The sequence below is a fragment of the Lutra lutra genome, chromosome 15, assembly GCF_902655055.1.
Source record: "Lutra lutra chromosome 15, mLutLut1.2, whole genome shotgun sequence".
Lineage (NCBI taxonomy): Eukaryota > Metazoa > Chordata > Mammalia > Carnivora > Mustelidae > Lutra > Lutra lutra.
This window is the reverse complement of record NC_062292.1, coordinates 6,231,105-6,255,258: the sequence shown is the minus strand read 5'-3', so window position 1 is coordinate 6,255,258 and position 24,154 is coordinate 6,231,105. Positions and strand designations below refer to the sequence as shown.

The window sequence follows — 24,154 nt, the reverse complement described above, 5'->3', positions numbered from 1 at the left end:
TGTAAAAGAAAAGTGTATAAGACCATCTGGAGAAAACAAAGCTACCACCATTTTCTTGATCCTAATTTCTAGGGGAAATGTTTGATGTGGTTCTCTGAAAAAGGCATGTGAGTTGCAATCAGAACACATCTAAAAATACAGGAAAGAAACTTCTATTTTTTTTTTTTTTTTAACAAATCCTCAATATAAATTTTAAACTAAAACTCAGTGAAGGCATTTCTGAAGACAGGGAAGTTGACACACTCTTCAAGTGTGTCCTGGTACTTGTTGGTGATCTAATCTGATACATAAAAGTCTGGAAAGTTCAGCACAGTCCAGTCAGCATACTTTCTTAATTGCAGCACATTGCAAAGCTCTCAGCTAAGTAGGAGTCGGTGGCAAGTGCTAGAAATGCTGACATTCTGTGCTGCTGAAGAAGGAAAATACAGTTGCTTCATGGACTCAACAGCAAGGTTCACATTCCAACTGTGTCAATAGAGAACCCCAACTAAACCCTGTCAAACCAAGAGTATCCTTTTGTCATGTTCTTCTAGAAGGAATTTAACATGGCACGAGAAAAAGCTGATAAATCTGGAAGGTACTTTTTAGAACTTTTAAAAATGCCTGGACAATAAGCGTTTAGTAGCCACTGAGAAGAGGAATATTTGTGTTCGTATATGTGCTGCTAGGATTTTTAAACTCCTGATCACATGTTTTTTACCACTAATTTAAAATCTCTGACTTATATAAAAGAAAAGGGGGTTTGTTTTTCTCATGGATCTTGTAGTAGAGACTTTTAATTCTGTATTAGATGTGGATTTATATGGAATTTACAAAAGTAGCTCAGCTGACAAGCCCTTTACCTAAGTCTGGTAAGAGTGACCATGTTTTTTCTGTACAAATTGAAAATTTTTAGGTTTCCTTAATAAAATGGTCAAATGACAATCCCTGGTTCTACAAATTTATGATAGCAAATAAGACAAATTTCTCTCCTACATGATGGCCAAAACTATTATAAAATCGCTTGTGACAGCACAATTAATCTTTTATTACAGGAGATTAATGTTGTTTACTACATTTGACGTTTTTCATGCAAACATCGGTTTACTACTTCCACATGCTAAGATACTTTCTTAATGTCAGTGAAATTTTTGGGCATATGGCTCAGAAACATTTTTGATTATAGCTAGTGAGATGTAAACTTAAGCTGCTGGTACATACACCATGGCTTTTGTTTTGACACTTCTCTAGCAAAAGATGACATGTATGAATAACTTGGATCCTATTTTTGTAAAGACTTTTTTTTTTTTTTTTTTGGTTGCAGGGAGGAATTCAAGGTCTATTAGACATGGAAATTAGTTTATAGAAAGTTTATCACATTTCCTCCCTGTAAAACTCATAAGAGTACAAGAAAGCTATTTTTATCATGATGCTTCAAGATTATGCAAGAGGAAGTACGGCTTAATTAAGGGAAAGATGTGGAAGATACAGGACAGGAATGGGATCACGAAAACACACATATTAAGGGAGACCAAGAACAAGGGTCACGATATTTCCCCTCCTGGATTATTCCTATCCAGCTAAAAATATGCTCTTTATCCCATCATCATCAAAAAACAAAAAACCCTAATTCACCTTCCTCTCCAGCTGGACCTTCTTTTCTCTTTGACCTTTCTATGCACAAACTGTTGTGGTCACTGTCTCCACTTTACTGCTCCCATCTCATCTCTACCCGGCCACTGGACAAAGACTCCTCTCGTGGATGCCATCAGCTCCTTCCTCTTCCAATGCCAGGGTCAGTCCCTGGTTCTCGCTGGCCTCGTGTGAACACCGGCAGCATCTCACAGGCTCTCCCTAAGCTCCTTCTTGAAGCACCTTGCCTGCCAGACATCCCCCCTCACTCTATTCCAGCAACTTCGGCCTCCTCCCGAAACACGCTCCTTCCTCGGGCTTTGTGCCTCCCTTTCTGTCTCCAAGTATCCTCTGGCTTATTCCATCCAGTCTATAGTGAGACCAGCACCTCTTACAACTCACTTTTCCCTCCACCCTACTTTATTTTTTGTCGGAGCCTGTATCAGTCCTGGCATGCGTTAATTTAGCTTCAGAAGGCCGGGATTTGGTTTCGTTTACAGCTCCTGTGCCTGGCACATAGTAGCCTCTTAAGAAATTCTTGTTGAATGGCCTCAGTAAAACACATGAACAAGTCCTAAGTTCACAGTGAAGAATGCAGAAACGGTGTTCAGAGTTGGAAGAAAGCAGAAGGTACTGCAGGGAACAGTGACAGAAGACAATTAAAAGTTGCATAAAAGCATTCTTGACTTCTTATCCGCCCCCCATGTTTCCCAGAACTTATGCCCCCAGCTGTTTAATTTTTTTAATAAACAAAATAATCTAGTCATATTAATGAATTAGTACTTTTTTCCATATATTTAAGCCCTATTAATAGTTCTCTATTGTTTTATAATATGGGCATCTAAGGTGGGCTGCATTTACCATCACTTTGAAAAACAATGAAACTTAAAATTATGCCAGATTATCTAGACATTCACTCTGTTTCAAAAGAGTATTTTGAATACTCATGTCTTTTAGGCATTGTAATATTGTGGTTTGTAATAAGAAATATGTATTTGATCTTCAGCCGAGTTTCTGACACAGAGCTCCTAAAACCTTCGGGATTTCCTAGGTGATGAGAGGTATAAAGATGTCTTCTGTTAGGTTGCGGGGTGACTTTTAGAAAGCCCTTAAGTCACCGAAGGATGACCAGGGAACCAAGCCTATTGTTAGAGGGTTGGGACTTTCTGTCCCATCCCTTAACCTCTTGGAGAGGGAAGAGGGACTGAATCAATCACCAGTGGCCAATGACTTAGTCAAGGCTATGTAATAAAACCTCCCTAAAACCCCAAAGGGACCCACACACCTTGCTCTTTGCCTCTCTTCCATTGAGCTTTCCGGAGTCAAAACCTTTCATAATAAACTTGTGATCTAGTAAGTAAAATGTTTCTCTGAGTTCTATGAGCTGTTCTGGCCAATTAATTGAACCCAAGGAAGGGGTTGTCTCAAAATCCTTGTCTTCTTTCCGCCGGCTCAAAATTCCACTCACGACCTAGCAGCTGCCCATGGCTGAAACTGCTAAGCCCAACTGCGTGTGACAAGCAGAAGCAAAACCCCGAGCAGCAAGTTGGCCAGAGGCCTGCGGAGTGGGGTCCTCAATCAGCACCCAAAAAGGCCAGGAAAGGGCTGGGGACATCACCTTGAGAGGGTGAGAGGTTAACTAGACAGAAGTGGAAGATGTGAGGCTTTAACCCCCAGCAAATGCAGACAGATTTCTTTTCCTTTTGTTTTCATTTATGTTAACTCATTATTATATCCACTTTTTTGGTAGGTATTTATCACTTCTTTTTTTTTTCTTCCCAAAGATTTTATTTATTGGTTTTACAGAGAGATCACAAGTAGGCAGAGAGGCAGGCAGAGAGAGAGGGGGAAGCAGGCTCCCCGCTGAGCAGAGAGCCCGATGCAGGGCTCGATCCCAGAATCCTGAGATCATGACCTGAGCCAAAGGCTTAACCCACTGAGCCACCCAGGCGCCCAATATTTATCGCTTCTTCTTCAGAAATACGGGTTAAGAAAACGTGACAATCTCCTCCCATGCAGATAAGATTTGAAAAAAAAATGCTTATGTGCAATACATGAATAATTTCAAAATACATACACACATATCTATTACGTTGTGTGTATTTTTTTTTTACTTTTTAATCTGTACTATTTAATAAGTTGGTTTATATACTATGTATGAAATTAGAAAACCAAATAACCACCATAAGGAAACCTTTTTTCCCCATCTCAGGGGAACCTTTTTTTTTTAAATTTTTTTTTATTTTATAAACATATATTTTTATCCCCAGGGGGTACAGGTCTGCGAATCGCCAGGTTTACTCACTTCACAGCACTCACCATAGCACATACCCTCCCCAATATCCATAACCCCACCCCCCCCTCCCAACCCCCCTCCCCCCATCAACCCTCAGTTTGTTTTGTGAGATTAAGAGTCACTTATGGTTTGTCTCCCTCCCGATCCCATCTTGTTTCATTTATTCTTCTCCTACCCCCTCACATTGTGTGTATTTTTAACATGACTTGCAATTTCCTGAAATGGGTTTACATAGAGAAAGCCCCGGCTCATTTCATCACTATAGAGTCAAGCTATTACAAATTACTCATCATCGAAATTGACAGAGACTTTCTGATTTTGGGATGAGCTCTGCAATTTCTTTCTTTACAGTTTTTGCCAGCAGATTTATTTTTATTTTTTTTTTAAGAGTGGGGCATTTCTTTTTATTTATCTATTTGACAGAAAGAGAGCACAAGCATGGGGAGCAGCAGGAAGAGGGAGAGAGAGAAGTAGGCTCCCCGCTGAGCAGGAAGCCCAATGTGGGGCTCGATCACATGACCCGGGCCGGGGGGCGGGGGGCAGGTGCTTAACAGACTGAGGCGCCCAGGCTCCCTGCCAGCAGATTCATCTCTCAATTTTTTTTTTTTAATTTTTTTATTTTTTTCAGCATAACAGTATTCATTATTTTTGCACCACACCCAGTGCTCCATGCAATCTGTGCCCTCTACAATACCCACCACCTGGTGCCCCCAATCTCCCACCCCCCACCCCTTCAAAATTCTCAGATCGTTTTTCAGAGTCCATAGTCTCTCATGGTTCACCTCCCCTTCCAATTTCCCTCAACTCCCTTCTCCTCTCCATCTCCCCTTGTCCTCCATGCTATTTGTTATGCTCCACAAATAAGTGAAACCATATGATAATTGACTCTCTCTGCTTGACTCATCTCTCAATTTTTGATCTAACTAATATTCATGTGAGGAGTTAATAGATTTGCTTTTCGTGAGTGCCGACCAAACTCTAAGGGCACAGGGGAAAGCCCGAGAGCGTACCAGGAAGGAAGACACAAGAACCAATGCAAAACTTCTAAACCGTCAGCCGCCTAACAGGTCATCACAGGCGGTCAGCACGTCCAACTGTGCTCTGTGTTTATGCTTAGAACTCTGATGTGAGAAATCGATTTACTTAAAAAAAAAAAGAGGTTTATTGAGCTATCATTAACGACTATAAAATTTGCCCATTTAAAGTGGACAACTCAGGGTACCTGGGTGGCTCAGTGGGTTTAAAGCCTCTGCCTTTGGCTCAGGTCATGATTCCACAGTCCTAGGATCGAGTCCCGAGTCGGGCTCTCTGCTCAGCGGGAAGCCTGCTTCCCTTCCTCTCTCTCTGCCTGCCTCTCTGCCTACTTTTGATCTCTCTCTGTCAAATAAATAAATAAAATCTTTTAAAAATAACTAAAAAAATAAAGTGGACAACTCAATGTTTCTCAGGGTTGGGCAGCTACCTAATTTTAGAACATTCCATGCCCCCCAAAAGAAACTTCACTAACCATCCCTCCTCATAACTCTCTCCCCTCAACCCCTGACACAGCTAATCTGCTTTCAGATCCTTTACGTTTGCCCTTCTGGACATTTCCCATAAATCATACAATAGATAGCCTTTTGTGACTGTCCTCTTTCACTTAGCGTAATATTTTCAAGGTTCATCCATGGTACAGCACATACCAGTGCTTCCCTTTTTAATTGCCAAGTAATATCCCATCGTAATATTCACCTTTCATTTACCCACTCCTCAGCTGACGGACATCGGGGTTGTTTCCGTCTGTGGGATATTATGACTAGTGCTGCCATGGCCACATGTGTACACGTATTCGTGTGGACGCACGCCTTTCCTTCTCTCCAGTAGAAACCTCGGGCGGAGTTCCTGGGTCCCACAGTAACTCTAGGTTTAACCTTCTGAGATGATGCCTAGCTGTCTCCGAAGTGGCTGCCCGTTTCCACTAGCAGAGTGCGAGTTTCACGAGTTCTTATCTCCCCCCAACACTTGTCATCCTGTCTGCTTCTTCCTCTCTAGCCATCCTAGTGCGCGTGTCTCTTTCTGGTTTTGATTTCCATCTCCGTGACGGCTCATGATACACGGCATCTTTTCATATGCTTACTGGCCTTTGTACTTATATTTTCAAGACCATTCTCCATTTCTTCCCCACAAAGACACATGGATATTACCTGATTCCTTTTGTATATCCCATACTAAAATACATTTCCTTAAATTTCTTCAGGGCTGATCTCCATTCCTGGTTCCCTCATATACAACCCGTCCCCCTCTACTACACACACATACACACTCCTCGCATGCTTTCACAAATGATTCCTTTTAAAATTGAGTTTGATGCCTTATCACTGTTGCTTCTAAATCTTAACCAGACTTCAGCAGCAAAACCAAGTAAGTTAATTGCTGTTTGTCAAATATAATAACTACCGACATGTCTTGGTCTAAACTTTGCCATCAGCTTCAAATCTGTTGCAGAGACCAAGACCTAAAACGTTGTGGAGACAATCTCTTCCATCTTTACTTCTCGTGACTAGTCTCTGATGATCCATTATTTACTTTAGAATTCCAAGCTTTTAAGAAGCATTTCTCATTTCTCTACAGCTTCTCTCCCACTCATGGGAAGAGGGGTGGTGTCTGAGAGTGGAATCCTGAGGCAGAGGAGATGCAACTTCCTTGCCGGAAGAGTTCAGAGAACAGCATAGTGGGAATGAACTCTGGGGAGCCTCTGACTTCTTACATTTTTCATTATCTTAAAAATCCAGGTTCTGGCAGAAACCCAGACAAACCTAAGAATTGGTTAATTTCACATTTTTCAAATCTAACAGATCTAGACCTCTTCCTTTAGCAGACTATAATCATCACGTTGTTTGAGAATAATCCTAACAAAACTTAAAGTGACCCCTTAAAAATACCATCTTGCTTGTAAAGGAACAACTTATTTTCAGCCCATATAAGTTACGTGATGTTATTTTTAATAGGTAATTTAACATATCTGCTCCATGAAGCACATTTTGATCCAAAACGGTTTTATACAAACTTTGCTAAGACATCAAAAAACATTTTTAGCAAATGCTGAAGAGAAACTAGTAATTGCTCAGACAACTTTACAAGCTTCTACAAATTTACTGGAAGATATCGCAATGTTTAAATCCTTTTCAAAGCAAAAAATATCTTTGGGCAAGCTACTTTCCTGGCCCTTGGTCCCGATTCTCTGATGGGGAGCTGGAACGAGAAACCCTGAGGGTTGAGTTTCTTCCATTTTTGAACACGAGGCTTTTGAGAAAGGATTTTCCAAGATTTAAAAAACATGTCTTGGAAAATGGCAAGTTCAAGAAGGCAGACACAGATCTTTTCCATCTAATGTTCACCTTATGATTTTACATCATTCTTGGAGAACTAGGTTCTGAAAAATGAACTTCCTGATATTGGAGGATGCACATCTTTCCCCAACCTTGCCTTCGTAAATCATTTTAGGAGAGAAAGGGTAAGTTTGCATTCTTGATCTCTAACATCCTGGATAATAGGAGCTTGTCAGTGTCTGAGGTGAGACTTGGAATTTTCTGACCCTCTACCACTGGTATGGCTGCATCCTGCCAATAGCAAGTTCGTACAAGTATACCTCCAAACTATATATACAACACCCCCACTTCCTCTCATCTCTGTCACCTTCTCGTGGGTCCACAGCATCCCATCTTTCGCCGGGGCCACTATACTAACTTCCTAATTTGTTTCTCAATACCACCGCCCAATCTACTACCACCTGAGTCAACAATCTTTTCATTAGATGAATCTTATCCAGTTAGTCCCTTTGTAAAAACCCCTTTGATGATTTTTCGATTGTGTGCACAAAGAAGTCAATCTCTTATCATGATCTACGAGAGGCTGGGTGATCGAGCCCCTGCCTATTTCATCAAATTCATCTCAACATCTCCATCGTTCTCGGAGTGCTCCCAATCTTTTCTGCCATGTTGTCTTGACCTTCCTAAACCTCTGCCTGGTAGACTCACATGTTATGTTGCCCCTTAACATGGCTTCTCCCTCAAGTTCTTTAAGTGCCAGCATAAATGTTGCTTCTTCAGAAAGGCCTCCTCTGCCCACACTTTCTAAATGAACCTCTTCTGCTTTTTGCTTTGCAAAAATGGTTCACTATTTTCCTCACAGTACTGATTTCAACCTGTAATTTAAAACCATGTTTATTTTTTATTGTCTACTTCTCTAAAGGGTAAGAACCATATGGCCTGAAAATATGGCCAGCACACAGTAGGACATAAGTAATTTTGAATAAGTTAATAAATAAATGAATTATCTATTATGTCTTAATGCATAGTAATTACTCCTTTAGTGAATGTAGATCACAGTCCCTACACATTCTCAGATTCCATTGTCAATTGTTGTGCCAAAGTTTCTACTACAAAGTCAGATGCAGGAAGAGAATTTCATTATGTGTTGTTTCTCTAGACACTGATGCCTCAATTAAAGGGGTAAAGAGTTGGCTAAATTCATTTAATACTGCAACACAGCAATGCAGTCCAAGAGGCAATTTCACCTAGGTATCCAACAAGTACATCATTACATAACAATAAACCTTCTTTCCTTATCTCCATTCTTTAGATTTACTTTCAATCCCTTCGAAAACAGTCACTCCCTTCTATCCTAATGATGTCCTGGTTAAATCTGAAAATACAGCTCTCTTAAATATAAATTATGGTAACAGGAATATTAACATGGCATGAGGTGCTCTCCAAGATAATGCATCACCTTCTACAGCGGAGCATTCAAATCCTTTTCCTCTAATTGCAGATTTCAGTTAGGCAGAAACTAGACTTGATTGCCACATGCTTGCAATGGAGTAGTTATCCTTCCTCCTGGGTCATCAAAGACTACGTGTCTCAAAATAAATAAGCCAGTAAATTAAGTTAGACAACACTTTAAACACAACCGTTACTAATGTCACAACTGATTTGTTAAATTAAAATGTCTTAAGTCAACTTAAAATAAAATTCTGATAGGCCACAATGCCAGAGCCGTATTACCTTGCCTAGAATGCCCTTACCTCCGTGGATTGCCTGTAAAAATCCTACTCCAACTCCAATCTCCTTGTCAAAAGTCCTCTGGACAGAATTAAAACTTCACTCCTGCCCAGGTTTCTCCCATTGCTATAACACCATAAGCGGACTAGCCTGTGAGCTCAACCAAGATAGGACCTTCACCAAGTGGATTTGAATGTCTCCTGTGCATAGTAAAAACTCCATATGGAATATGAGAATAATTACAAATAATTTCACATAACTATACAGCTGAAGACTGTTGAAAAACTGAAGTCTGCTTACAACAGAGCAAAAGTGAGAAGTGGAGTTGTTTTGGGCCCCACTGTCTTCTCCCAGGACCACAGGTCCATCGGGGTTAAACATGTATTCCCAATCAATCCACACTTTAATCCTCTAATTCATACAGCTCTTAACTGTCCAAGCTCCATATGGATTCTTTGGTGGCTAGGTGATACTGACACCACTGAGTTCCCGAAAATAAAAGAGATAAGGACAGCCCAGTCCCTGACATATTAACACTGTGCTATGTGGGCCCTTTGGGGAGATGTGCAACAGAGTAAATGCTGGTTTGCCCCCCGTCTTCTGGATATACCAAGCTCATTTTTTTAAAAATGTTTTCCCATATGTTTTGTGTTGCTCAGTGATGACAAGTCTAGATCTCTTTTTCGACAAGGATTTCTTTTTAACGATTGCATACGCCTCGTTGCAAGTCTATGGAAAAACACCTTTTCTGACTTGACAAGACCAGTGTCAGTTGCCTAAAAGCATCAAAACAGGAACTCCTTTCTGTATCATGATGTTAATAAGAGAGGGATGGACCGCGTGAACATTCTCAAACAAAAGTTTGCCCTTGGACTCATCATCAAGACACTCTACGTATCCACAAAGTAACTGAGTCACAAAAATGTCTTGTATCCACTAAATATGTTCTTAAGATGCTTAACATGCCTTACCAATATGTTACCTTTGTAGCTAGCCATGATCAGGGAATCATTTATATTAAATGATGGAGGAAGAGCCACAGAGCCCTGGGGACGTAGGCACTGTTAACATACTCTAAATATATTACCTCGTTTAGTCCATACAACAACGCTGCAAGAGAGGTATTACCGTCGCCATTATGCAGTTTAGGAAACTATGACTTCCTATGGCTAGGCTGGTAAGTGGAAGAGCTAACTCAAAAATCCTCATGTTTTCCAAACCATATCAATTAGAAAGAGAGCAGACCTTTTTAAGACCTTTCACAGATGTGTAGGCATTCACCAATTCAAGAAATACAGTTACTCAATCATAGGAATCATCAGGGCAAAGCCAGAAAATATAAAGTTACTACCATTCTATAATCAGAACCAAATAGAAATGGTGGGACAGGAAATATTTTTACAGGATTTACAACCTTAAAGATAGTCAACCTGTGAATTCCAAGTGAGATCAAGGGACACCGTGAAACCATCGTTCAGGTTTTTTTCTACCATGCTAAGACATTCTGCTAATTACGCAGGTTATTTTTAAAGGCTTAATAAATTTGGGGTAGTAATATTATTATTTCCTTTTGCGGAAAACTTCTCTTCCCTAACTCCAGTGACTGCTATGAAGGGGGCTGTCAATCAGGGCAGCCCTCCTTTCTGGCTGCACAACGGGGTTTGTGAACTACGGAGCTAACTATGGTACCCCACACCTCTGGCCACAGTGCCTGATTCAGAACTGGGTACAACTCCTCTGGAGTTCTTCCTTGGAATTTTTCTAGATGGTGGAGAGTGCCCTCTCCTACTGGGTTGTGAGAGTGTGAGTCTTGGCTGTGACCAATGGCCATGGGGCCACCCTTAAAGGAATAGCCTGACTTGGAAACTAGACTGAACCACAGAGAGTGGTAGCAGGGAGATGAGAGGGGAAGACAGTGAGACCATGAGAATAGAGTGAGAGAAAGAGAGAGGGAGAGAAGAAGAGGAAGAAGAAGGGAGTAGAGGAGGAAAGAAGACATTTAGAAAGACAGATAGTGAGCGACAGCATGGACGTCCCTTACTAACCGCCACAGAATGCAGTTCCAGCGTCTGCAGTCAGGCAACCCACAGGCAAGTTTCCATCCCTGCCCTTCTGGGGTTTGACTGTCTAACAATGCCTTTCCTTTTGCTTAAAGTATTTGGAATTTTTAAAAAATTACTTACAAGGATAAACTTAAGCTGTGTAGGAAAGCATGTTCATTACTTCGTAAGCTAAGTTATTCCCATGTCTGTGTCAAAGGCAATGATGTTAACAAGTCAAGTCAGCAAAAATTCATGGAGACCAGAGGGTGGAAAGGCACTGGCTTAGGGACCGTGAGAGCTACATCATAAACGAAGGTACAAAACATCTCAGTGGGAAATAAAGACTAAAAGGCAAACGTCAGCATGGTTATGGTATGAAAACAGACACATCATTAGGCATCATCATAGTATAAGACTGACAAAACAGAACAGGCACATGATAAATACAGGGTACAGAGGAGGCGACAATCTGGTTGGGGTTACAGACACCCATCGTAGGCATCTGTAGCGTGATGTGAAGTTCCACTCAGCTCGACACCAACTGCACTAGACAAGGTTTAACACCTTTCCTTGACCACATCCTGTTTCTTAGCAATGTCTGAGGAGACGAAGCATTGCTAAAATGCCCTTCCACTTACGACAGAAAATAGGATGCAAAGCTTTCACTGGGCAAGGCTGGCTTCATGGGTGCTGTCTGCACACTTTTTTGGAAGGGCTCTGTACTTGCCATCTTGAAACTGTTTAATAATTTTTAACAAGGGTCCCCCCCCCCCTTTCCCAGTGGAAATTGTCACTGGTCCTTACACTAAGGAAAGGGACGAAGGTTTTCTACAAACCAATCAGACCAATGGTCTTGCTTATCAAAGCAGCCAGTTTGCCAGCAGGTGAATTTCAGAAGTCAAAGGGTAGAGAAGACGCGCTCACCTGGCTCACCTTCCTCCTTAGCCCTTTGTTAAAGGCAAATGATTCCGAACCATGAGAAGCCTGCAGGGAAGAGCACTTGTCATCTGCCAACTCACAACACTGCCACCAAGGGGTGAGCAAAGTCACCAGAGGTTGAGTCAAAAGAGCCTCGGTACAGTCCTAGGACAGGACGGGCACAGGGTGAAGAATGAAAGCAGCACGTGGTTGGTTTTACGAGACACCCAGTGAGGAAGAGCTGGTTTGGGTCACGTTAAATGCATAAAACATCAAGGAACAGGGGACCGGTACCAAAGCGTTACCTAGAGACACAGCTCGACGTCGTGGAGCCCAGGCTGGGGGAGACTGCGTGACCCTGGGGGGCGGGGGGCAACCGCATTAGTCAGTCCCAGCAGCTCCCCGAAGGGCATCTCCCCAGCTCCCGCACAGAGGCGCAGAGTAAAGGCGAACCACAGCAGAAGTCGCCCACCTTCTGTCCCAGGACCTCCGGCGGCACCGCCACGGGAACACGCCGGCCCGTGACAGCACGTCGCCTCCCTGACGGGGACAGTGACTCCCGGACCACAGCGCCACCCTTTCTGTCTGGTTGACGCCCGTCCCTCCTCACTTCCATCCTCATGAGGGCTCTGACCCCAGCCACCAAGCAAATAGCGGCACGCGGGGAGACACCCATCCGTCAGGCCACCTGGCTGGCTCAGTGGGCGGAGCATCTGACTCTCGATTTCAGCTCGGGTCGGGATCTCAGGGTGGTGAGATCGAGTCCCGTGTCCGGCTCGGCGCTCAGTGTGGACTCTGGTCCTTCTCCCTCTGCTCCTCCCGCTGCTCGCTCTCTTTCTCTCTCTCCCTCTCTCTCTCAAATAAATAAATAAATAAATAACCTTAAAAAAAAAAAAAGAAAAAGAGCTATTCATCTCTCAGATTTGTACAGTTGTGTGACTGACTTGTCAGCTCTTTTCCAGGGGAATAAGTTGAGATTAGAGATGAAGGAAGGCCCGTGGGGACCCGTGAGGGATAGGAAGGGAGGTTGTAGGGGATGTGTGAAGTCAAAAAGAGGTTCCTCTTCACGATTTTCCAAACCGACAGCCCTTGCTTGGTTAAAAAAAATTTTTCAGAAAGATAATATATGGCCAAGTCTGAAGGACACGGACGACAATTTAAGTGTACCTGTATTTCAGTAATTCGCGCTCCTAGCTCACCTGCATGAGACTTTTGACTAAAATCGCATCTTTTCGGTTAACCCATAATGATGACCTTTGGAGTAGAACACTCTCATCTTTAGAATGAATATTTAAAGCATCTTCCCTTCTGTTCAGACCACTCTCTTTCCACCTACTATTCACTGAGGTATATAGCTTCTTCTATGAAAACACCGTGAAATCTAAGTAATTAATTACATGAGTTAGCACTCCCACCACAGTCTATGTGCTCAAAAAACGCCAGCCATTAATTTCAACTGATTTCAGGATGTGTCCTCTCAGAATCTACTGACAAATGAAAACTAGGCGGACAATCATGGTTTTGTATGTACGGGAGACAGTAAGCAGAAACTGGAATTCTGTGTTATGATGACCGAAGTCCCTCAGGATGTAAGTGTTCTAAAGATCTGAAGCAAAGTCATGGTTAGGCCAAGGATGCTGGAAAGCAACTGATTGGTTCCGTTTTAGCATGTGGTTTACAGGGTGATTGTGCCTCGTTTTCCTCCTCCTGGTAGACCTAGTTATTTAGGGCTGCTGTCCTGGGAGAGCTAGCCTTCCTCCTGAATTAATATTTAATACACCGCTACAGAATTTCATAATCAGTGACAAAGACTTTATTTCATACACCTAAAAGAAAAAACTTCCCTTCATTCCTGAAAAAGTTTACTTTAGGAAATGTGGTGTAATTCTACAAGAATCCTGAAAGATCTTTTAAAAAATACCAATCATCTGTTTCCTGGTGACATCTGCCAGAAACTTCAATACAGATGGTGAAATTTGGACAGTATCTCATGAACTGAGCAAAAACAAGACAAAACAAAAATGATTCATCTTACCTTTATATGGTCTTTGCTATTGGCCTTTTGAGGTGAGTAGGGGTTATCATCTCAGCAGGGTTGTTCCACTCCACTTACATGATCTGCATTTTTGTGGTTTCCTCCTCACAGAAGTTGTTTTACCAGACGGTGGTCCTGGCAAACCATTTCCCCTGCTACGCTCTGCAGCATTATAGTCTCTGGGCCAACCTTCTTATTCAAACTCCAAATTTTGTCAGTTCTCAGCACCCTGTTAGACTCGATATCCCAGGTTGAGGGCCATCTAATTTTTCATTTAGGCTAGAAAAGTTGGCAACCCCAGTGGTGTCACACCTAATAAAATACCAGTTTTAAAATGCCATTGTGCAAACGAAAAAAACCTACCTTTCTTGTAGAATGAGTTTGTTCTCTTTCTTCCAAAAGTCTTTAAAGTCAGAGCTGAATTCATGCCAGATACTGAAGAAAACATTTGGGGACACCTCCTTTTCTCCAAGTTTTGGCTTCATGAAGAAATAGGCTGTAGTCTCCAAAAAGCTGTCAAAGCACACACAAGAGCATAAAAGCTGTGATTACTTTCCAATATGGGATATTCTTCCTTAATCCAAATGGTGATTTCATTCATACACGGTTATTATTACTAAGAAGACTCAAACTCTTCAAGCATCAACAGTAGTCGCTTACGGTTTTATGTTAGAGTTTTGGATACAGATAGTAGCAGCTGACTAGAATCCTCCATATACTGATAACTATCCTTGGTCCAATTCCATTGTCAAAGTTAATCACTAAGTGCCTGATATACCGCAGAAATAAATGTAGAATCAAGTTGGGACGTATTATAAGTAGTGGGTCTCTACTTTCTTTCTACACTCTAAAGTAATGAGATATTAGCCATTTGTCCCCAAACTACTATGTATTCTCTATGTATTTTATATTGCTTACATACAGCTGGGTTTCCTACATTGCTGAGGAGAAAAGAAGAAAGCGAGTCCCAGGAAATGGTGACAAAGTCTCTCATCAGATCATGGCAATATCATTGACTGGATACCAATATGGCAGCCAGCACTGTGACTGTGGACTGATGTGTCTTTATTTATTTTTTTTTTACAAAGATTTTTTAATTATTTATTTGACAGAGAGAGAGATCACAAGTAGGCAGAGAGGCAGGCAGAGAGAGAGAGGAGGAAGCAGGCTCCCTGCCGAGCAGAGAGCCCAATGCGGGGCTCCATCCCAGGACCCTGAGATCATGACCTGAGCAGAAGGCAGAGGCTTAACCCACTGAGCCACCTAAGTGCCCCTGATAGTGTCAGTCTTTAAAAGGTGCTGCTTCAGAATACAACTACATGAAGCTCAGAAGAGTTTCAGAAGACCTCGTTGACAAAGAACATACAACTGGTAAATGGTACCTTTATGACTCAACAAAAGTCTTCCATTCCCATAAAAAATGCTCTGAAAAGGACCTAGGCCAATAAAACCAGTAATGTCATGGTGAGGACACCTGGGCAGCTGGTCAGCGTATGGCCAGAGTTGCTGCAAAAAGGAGTGACATTCCAATAACCTTTGCCACCCCCTTCCCTTTTCTCCCCTACCCTGGCAGGGCCCAGCACTTTTGCTGCTACACAAACCTCTGATTTACTGATTTACTATGAAGCAAACATTTCTAAGACGACTTGAGTTTGCCATATTGCATTGTTTGATTAAAAGTATGTGTTCACACGTACATACATCAACACACATCTGTGTACGTATTCAGTTTGTCCTATAGCTGATTTCAAATCCTTATCCTGAAAAATATATGAAAACTATCTCCTTGAGATGAGCACTAGTAAAATGAGATATGTAGGGTAAATGTGCTCAGAAAGGGAAGGAGACCGAGCCTTACACACGAATAAAGAATTCACAGCCACCCTATGACCAACGGGGCTAGTCTCTTCTGTTTTTAAACTCGCCTCACGGTAGTCTCTAAGCAGTGAGATTCCTAGGGACACTAGGTTTTAGATTCTGGGGCAAGACGACAGCATGCATTTGACCAAGCGTGTAGCCCCCGGGAATTATGTATTTCTCCACAGTTTGCCTCGTAGGAAGAATGACAGAGTAAAGGCAGTCAATCCCGAGAGAGTCAGGCTAAGTGGATACGGTATGTGCGAATCTGGCCGTCCTGAGCCATCGTAATGACGTCAGAATGCGTCCGCAGGACGTGCTGATGGGGTGGCGACTGCCAGGAGCGGAGGCGGCCGGCGGCAGGAATAGTCTAAGACAGGTCTGGGTCACCTCAAACTGATGAAGTGCCACATACGTCCCTCCTGAGAAAACCGCTCATTCTCCTTATGAGCCCAAAGACACTTTACGACCTGTATGACAGAAATTAGGTCTCAGATCCCTGACATCCATTTACTCTTTCCCACCACTTCTTGGTATTTATGCTTCCTAAATTGATCATTAAAGTCCAAGCCAGTTAGTCTGGGCAGACATACCTAAGCTGTCATAATTGATTCCTCTCTTTAGCCACTTAGAACATTCTGAAAGTTCTATCATGAGGCAGCATGGTCTAAAGGAGCGAATATAGGATTCAGAATCATAAACAACTGAATTCCAAAACACGATTTTCCAAACTGTTACATGTTTCAACACAAATTTACTTTGTATTACATATTATTTTCCATCACAAATACTGTGTATTCTACATTATATAATAAGAAATGTGAATACATATTTACTAAAATTTTCTCTAAACTGTAACTAATTCAATTGAGGCTGAGTTATTAAAAACCATTCATGTGATCATGTTCCCTTGCAGACATTTTTAAATTACTGGCTCGCACACAGGTTTCTGATACTGGTAGTAATTATTCTAATTATTGAATAATTTCCCCCTGGCTTTGTCATAAATTGCCTACGTAGCTTTAAGAAGGCAGCAACTTCCGAGTTTCAGTTTTAAGCTTTTCAGTTTCTTCAGGTATAAAGTGGAGGATATGTCTCCTTTTCAAGGTTGTCATAAAGATTCAGTGAGAAGTACTTGCATGTTATAAACTAAAATAGCAATACATGTATTAACTTTCTAAGAAGGATTTTTCACAAAAAATGCTCTTTGTGCAAGACTCAATGAACTTGTGGGACATACGAGATCCTGCAATCGAACCGAAGTCAGCATGTGAAAGTGCTAAACAGCATGAGTCTCGATAATGACAACCCATGTGTGCAGCCATTTCTCTGGAAGTGGCCACGGTGAAAGAATGTGTCACCGAAGTAGGACACAGAGAGTAAAGACTTATCTGAGGATCACGAATGCTCTCCCAACTGCATTCAACCACCCCACTCCCTAGAATACGTCATAAGCTCTTTTCAAAAATAACCAAATAAATGATGGGCAATAATTTCTACAAGGTATCAAGGTACCTTGTATGCTAGAGGCATTTTTGGTTATATAATCCTATGCAGTATTAGGTGGCATTCAGCTAATTCAGTCATATTTATATGACATGAAAGTTACCCATTTGGATACGGGTGCAAGGGATAAGTTCCATGCTTTCTGAATTAGCCCACCCCCTTTTTTTTTAATTTCCTAAATTGGAATCCAGGAGGGTCCCATCCAACAAACAGCAACACAGGAGCACAAAAGAGGGCAGGCATTTTATCTGGGACTTTCCTCACTACCGGCTGTTCTGTAGGACACTCTTGAAATGACAGTGACAGCCTAGGAGCCAGTAGTGGGAAGAACCGTAGTTACAATGCAAAGAAAATGCAGCAGTCATAGTAAGAGACAACTCCAGAGGTCACTAAATAATCCAGACCCTGCAATCAGGATTCGTAAGTAGACGTCTCTGGAAAAGGTCAGCGCTACACCTCTTTTGCTACAAACATGAAATAGTACAAACTATGGCTCTGCGATACAATCAAGGTAGCCACAGCGTTCTGAAAAGATAGCTTCAGCAGAACTGTTTTGAAATCTCTCAATCCCCACATCAAAACAGAGAGAACTGAGATATTAAAAGCCAAAACTGATAAAAAAAAAAAAAACAAACCTGCAAAAACACTGTGTCCATTATCACCACAAACCTCCAAATGCAAACAGGGGAGACAAACCACTGACAACTCAGAACCTAAGCTGTGACACTGTCAATATGGGAGGAGGCAGAGGAAAGCAACGGGGTGGGGGGTCCCGAAAAACAGAAGAAACCCTGAATCACAGGCATCCCTGAAAATTGTTTAAGGGATATCTGAGAGGTGCAGCTGAAACTGGAAGGGGTTTTATACACTCTGGCGCATGGAAGAGAAGATCTACAGTCAGTTCTGAAAGGGCTGGGGACAGCCTGAATATATATATGAAGTCTTAGTACTAACCCAGAGAAACTCCCTCTTTTGGCAGAGCTCTGCACTGGTAGAAAACGCTGGGAGTAGATTCAAATTGTGCAGGATAAAGAAAAGGACGAAGGAAATAGGAAATGCAGATATATTAGAGGGGCAAATCTGCAGGCAGTAGGAGGTCATTTTTTTTTTCTTTTTTACCATTATGCACAGGCAACAAAAGAGAAAGATCTAGAGCAGGAAAGCCACAAACGGACTAAAATTTAAAACATAAAAATACCAAAAGATGTGGCAGCAGATGAAGCAGTGCTTAGAAATTCAGAACTTTAAAACACCTTTAATTAGAAAAATCAAGGTGTGAAGTAAGTAACATAGGCATCTAACTCCAGAAACGGAAGAGGAGCAAGTGGAACTTGACTAAGCAGAAGAATGGAAATAATGCAAAGAACATTTAGTAAGAAACAGAAAATAAACCTTACAGAAAATTAGTGAGATCATTAACTGGCTTACTGAAAAATTTACTAAACTTGATAGCCATCTACCATCGCTGATAAAGGAAAAAAGAGGAAATACAAATTACCAACACCACAGATGAAAGTGGGGTTATCATGATAGATCATACAGGCCTCAAAAGTATAATTATCAACAATTTTATGCCAAAATGTATTAAAAATTGAAAGTCCGAGGGTTGCTGGAGGGGAGGGGAGGGGAGTGAGAGGGCTGGGGTGGTTGGGTGATGGGACACTGGGAAGGGTATGTGCTATGGTCAGTGTTGTGAATTGTGTAAGACCGATGAGTCACAGACCTGTACCCCTAAAGGAAGTAATACATTATAGGTTAATAAAAAAAAAAATTGAAAGTAATCTCAGTTATTTCAATAAGTGAAATTTATTTCAATAAATAATTATTTTTTATAAACCTGTAATAAAAAATATCCCTTTGCAAATACTTGTAGTCCAAATTGTTTCATAGGTGCATTTACATATATTTAATTACACCTAATTAATGACATATTTAATGAAGACATAATGCCAATTTAACATGAACTTTTTCAGAAAAAAGAGTGAGAGCATGTTCTTAACTCATTTTATAAGGCCAGCATTACTCTGATGTTGATACCAAAAAATAAAAACATATGGGAAAAAAAGAGAAACTTTTATAGATTAATATCCCTTGTCAACAAAAGTAGAACATCTTTCATATAATATTAACAAACTGAAAGCAGCGATTTAAAAAATGGATACTATGTCACAAACACCCGGAGTTTATGCCAATACAAAGTTGTTTTACCATCTGAAAAGCAATCAGTGTAACCTGTCACATGAGCAGAGTAAAGAAAGGCCATATGGTTATTTCACTAAATGAAGACAAAAAATTTTTAAAAAATAAAATACAAATGATTATAAAAAAAGGAAAAAATCCTTTGTAAGATAGGAATAAAAGTAAACGTACACAATTAGATAAATGGTATCTGTGAAAAGCCTGTACCTAACACCATAGTCAAAATTATGCATGCCATATGATTTCATTTACATGAAATCCAAGTATATCCAAAATTAATCTATGTTGATAGAAAACAAAATAATGATTGTCTTTTCAGAGAGGTGTGGGGTAAACAGATTGAGGCAACAGAACTGTTTTGAATGATGTTTGAATGGTACTTAATCATTGAACCTGTTTTATTGTATAAATTATGCCTTGATTAACACAGAAAGAATGGAAGAAAGTAAGAAAAACAAACAAACAAAGAAGAACTGGAAGGAGATTGCGATTAAGTCCTATGTTTAATAGTAATTGAAAAACAAAAAAGAAACGAGGGATAAAATAAAGTTTCTATGGACCAATGAGATCATGCCAGAGCATGCCAGAGCATGCCAGATCATGCCAGATCATGCCAGAAACAGGCCTAATAAGCAGATGAAAACGGCTAATATTTTAAGACAAGCTAAAAGAAATTAATAAAATGATATCAGCTATAATAAACACAATTAAAAGTAGGAAAAAAACTCAGAAACAAGGTGGTATAATTTAGTAAAGAACCATGAAATATAAAATATTTCATACATGGAGTCTGAACTGGAAACTCACAAGAGTTACTAAGAAAAACGTATCATTTGTTAATAGAAACAGAAAATGAAAGAAAAAAGTTTAAATCAAAGAGAAATGAAGAAAGTAAGGAGGAAGCTATAAGTATAGAAGACATTCTCACAGGTGTATTATAAAAGCCCCTATAAAAGATAACCAAAGGGCACCTGGGTGGCTCAGTGGGTTAAGCCTCTGACTTCTGCTCAGGTCATGATGGCTCGGGTCATGATCTCAGGTTCCTGGGATTAAGCCCTGGCATCGGGCTCTCTGCTCAGCAGGGAGCCTGCTTCCTCCTCTCACTGCCTGCCTCTCTGCCTACTTGTGATTTCTGTTTGTCAAATGAATAAATAAATAAATAATCTTAAAAAAAGAAAAAGATAATCAAATCAATGGAACAGAACACATATTTAAAAATATGATTCAGGAACATTTTTTAAAATAAATAAAAAATGTTTGAAGCTACATGTTAAAAGGCCATGTCAATAATCAACACTGAGACATATTCTAGTAAAACTACTGAATTTAAAAAATAAAAAAAGATCCTTTGGTCATCAGACAAAAAAATCAAGTTCCTTACAAAGGAAAAAAAAAAAAACCCTTACTATTATAATACATTAAGACAATATACTATGTCAGAAGACAGTGCGATGACATATTTAAGATACTAAAGACAGAAAGAGTGAACCAAATATTTTATATCTAACCAAACTGACTTTTGAATATAAAGGGCAGAGAAGAGCGATTTTCAGGATGAACAAATTGAAGAAATATTGTTCTAATGTTCAATGATCAAATAATCTACTAGAAAATGAGATTCAGAAGGTCAAGATGGCGGAAGAGACTCTGATGTAAGGATTGGCAGCTCAGGTTTCTCAACCTAGGAAAAGATACAGGATGTCAGACCTTAAAGTTAAGAACTGTGCCCTGAACTTGAAGTGCTGACAGGAACTAACAACATACTTTAATTCTAGCTCTGTCTACAAAGCTAGTTACAGTACTAATTCAATAGCAATAAAAGTACAAACCAGGTTTGTGATCTCCAAAGACCATTCTAAATAATAATCCCAGTGCTACCTGAAGAAACAGCTCAATCCAGGACAGGGGAAGAAGTGTACAAAATGAACCTGGAACATTCTATCAAAGAAGACAGTAAAGGAAGATCCTGTCAAAAATAACTCAGAAGTAGAAAACCAAAGCTGATGGCACCACAATTCCAGACTTCAAGCTCTATTACAAAGCTGTGATCATCAAGACAGTATGGTACTGGCACAAAGATACATAGATCAATGGAACAGAACAGAGAGCCCAGAAATGGACCCTCAACTCTGTGGTCAACTAATCTTTGACAAAGCAGGAAATGTATTTTTTCCAGTGGAAAAAAGACAGTCTCTTCAACAAATGGTGCTGGGAAAATTGGACAGCCACACGCAGAAGAATGAAACTGGACCATTTCCTTATACCACACACAAAAATAGACTCAAAATGGATGAAAAACCTCAATGTGAGACAGGAATCCATCAAAATCCTTGAGGAGAACACAGGCAGAACCTCTTCGACCTTAGCTGTAGCAATTTCTTCCTAGAAACATTACCAAAGGTAAGGGAAGCAACGGCAAAAATGAAGTATTGGGACTTCATCATATGAAAACTTTTTCACAGTGAAGGAAACAGTCAACAAACTAAGAGGCAACATTTCTGCCAAGAAGACATCCAGATGGCCAACAGACACATGAAAAAGTGCTCCATATCACCCGGCGTCAGGGAAATACAAATCAAAACCACAGTGAGATGCCACCTCACACCAGTCAGAATGGCTAAAATCAGCCAATCGGGAAACAACAGGTGTTGGTGAGGATGCGGAGAAAGGGGAACCCTCCTACGCTGCTGGAGGGAATGCAAGCTGGTGCAGCCACTCTGGAAACCAGTATGGAGGCTCCTCAAAAAGTTGAAAATAGAGCTACCCTACGACCCAGCAATCGCACTACTGGATATTTACCCTAAAGATACAGATGTAGTGATCGGAAGGGACATGTGCACCCGAATGTTTATAGCAACAATGTCCACAATAGCCAAACTATGGAAAGAGCCCAGATGTCCATCAACAGATGAATGGATAAAGAAGATGTCACACACACACACACACACACACACACACACACACACACAGGAATATTATGCAGCCATCAAAAATTGAAATCTTGTCATATGCAATGACGTGGATGGAACTAGAGGGTATTATGCGAAGCTAAATAAGCCAGTCAGAGAAAGACAATTATCATGATCTCACTGCTATGAGGAATTTGAGAAACAAGACAGATGACCCTAGGGGAGGGGAGGAAAAATGAAGCAAGACGAAACCAGAGAGGGAGACAAACCACAAGAGACTCTTAATCTCAGGAAACAAACTGAGGGTGGCTGGAGTGGGGGTCGGAGGGAGGGGGTGGGTGGGTGATGGACATTGGGGAGGGTATGTGCTATGGATTGTGTAAGACTGATGATTCACAGACCTGTACCCCTGAAACAAATAATATACTATAGGTTAATAAAAAAGAATATAATAAAAGATAATTCAGAATTGAACTTAAAGATGGAACATTTTGTATTAGTAAGGCTAATAACTGCAAAGGACTGAAATACCTAAACATATGCTTAATTCAATGAGATCATCATAATGCTTAAGACTTTAAAAATATATTTACTTAATTTTGGAAAATGCTAGCTAACTACCTCATTATTATCTACAGCTATTTACTCATCTGCAAGAAATATAGGACAGAGGATCAGGTTTCCTGCATTAATAGGCTAAAATCAGGAAAATCCAGACTTTGGAGAAACAGCACAGGACTGCTATGGACTGAATGTTTGTGTCCAAAAATTTCATATGCCAAAGGCGTAATCCTCAGTGTAATGGTATTTGGAGATTGGAGCTTTTGGAGATAATTAAGTTTAGATGAGGTATTGAGAGAACAACCCCTAAGATTAGTGATTTTAGGAGAAGACAAAGAAGCCAGACCTACTTCCACCCTAGTCTCTGCCTTGTGAGAACACGAAGGGACAGATGTGTACAGGCCAGGAAGAGGACCCTCACCAGACCCCAAATGTGCCGTCACCTTGACCTTGGGCACTGGAGCCTCCAGAACTGTGAGAAATAAATGTTTATTGTGTTAGCCACCCAACACAGGATATTTTGTTATAAAAGTCAGAACCAAGACAAGAAAAAATGATCTAGTTTCCTCCCTAAATAAAGGTAAAGGGGGAAAAGAAGTGTTGGTGGGGAAACTATAATAAAGACTTAAAAGATATCATCTAATTATAATGGTTGGAATTTCTTTATATCCTGTTTCAAACATACCGTAACAAATTAAAAACATTTATAATATATACGAACAGATTAGACTTTTGAAAAGAGACTGGATATTCTGGCACATTAGGGATTCTTCTTATTTTTAGGGGTAAAAGTGGTTGTGTTCTTTGAAGCGGATCTTTCAGAGATACGGACTTAAATACACACGGATGAAATCACAGCTGTGGAGGATTTGCTTCAGAGATACTATGGGCGCAGCGAGTGTAAGAGGTTAGATGAAACCCAACTGGTGACTGTCACAGTTGACTGAGGGCTACGTGGTGGGTCCCTGTACATCCTTGACCTCTGCACGTGTCTTAACTTTTCCATAATGAAGAATGTTCTTTTAAAGATTTTTTTAATTCATTTGACAGAGAGAGAGCATAAGCAGGGGGAGTGGCAGGCAGAGGGAGAGGGAGAAGCAGGCTCCCCAAGGAGTCCGATGTAGGACTTGATCCCAGGACTCTGGGATCATGACCTGAGCTGAAGGCAGACGCTTAACCCA

The 24,154-nt window shown here is 40.8% G+C and overlaps 1 protein-coding gene across 1 annotated transcript in view; it reads right to left on the bottom strand.

Annotated features, from left to right (window-relative positions):
* Window positions 1–24,154, bottom strand: part of FMN2 (formin 2) — a 359,646-nt gene that overhangs the window by 13,243 nt on the left and 322,249 nt on the right. Inside the window, exon 17 of the mRNA XM_047705078.1 lies at window positions 14,305–14,454. Coding sequence (XP_047561034.1) covers window positions 14,305–14,454 — 150 coding nt within the window. The remainder of the gene's footprint in view (window positions 1–14,304; window positions 14,455–24,154) is intronic.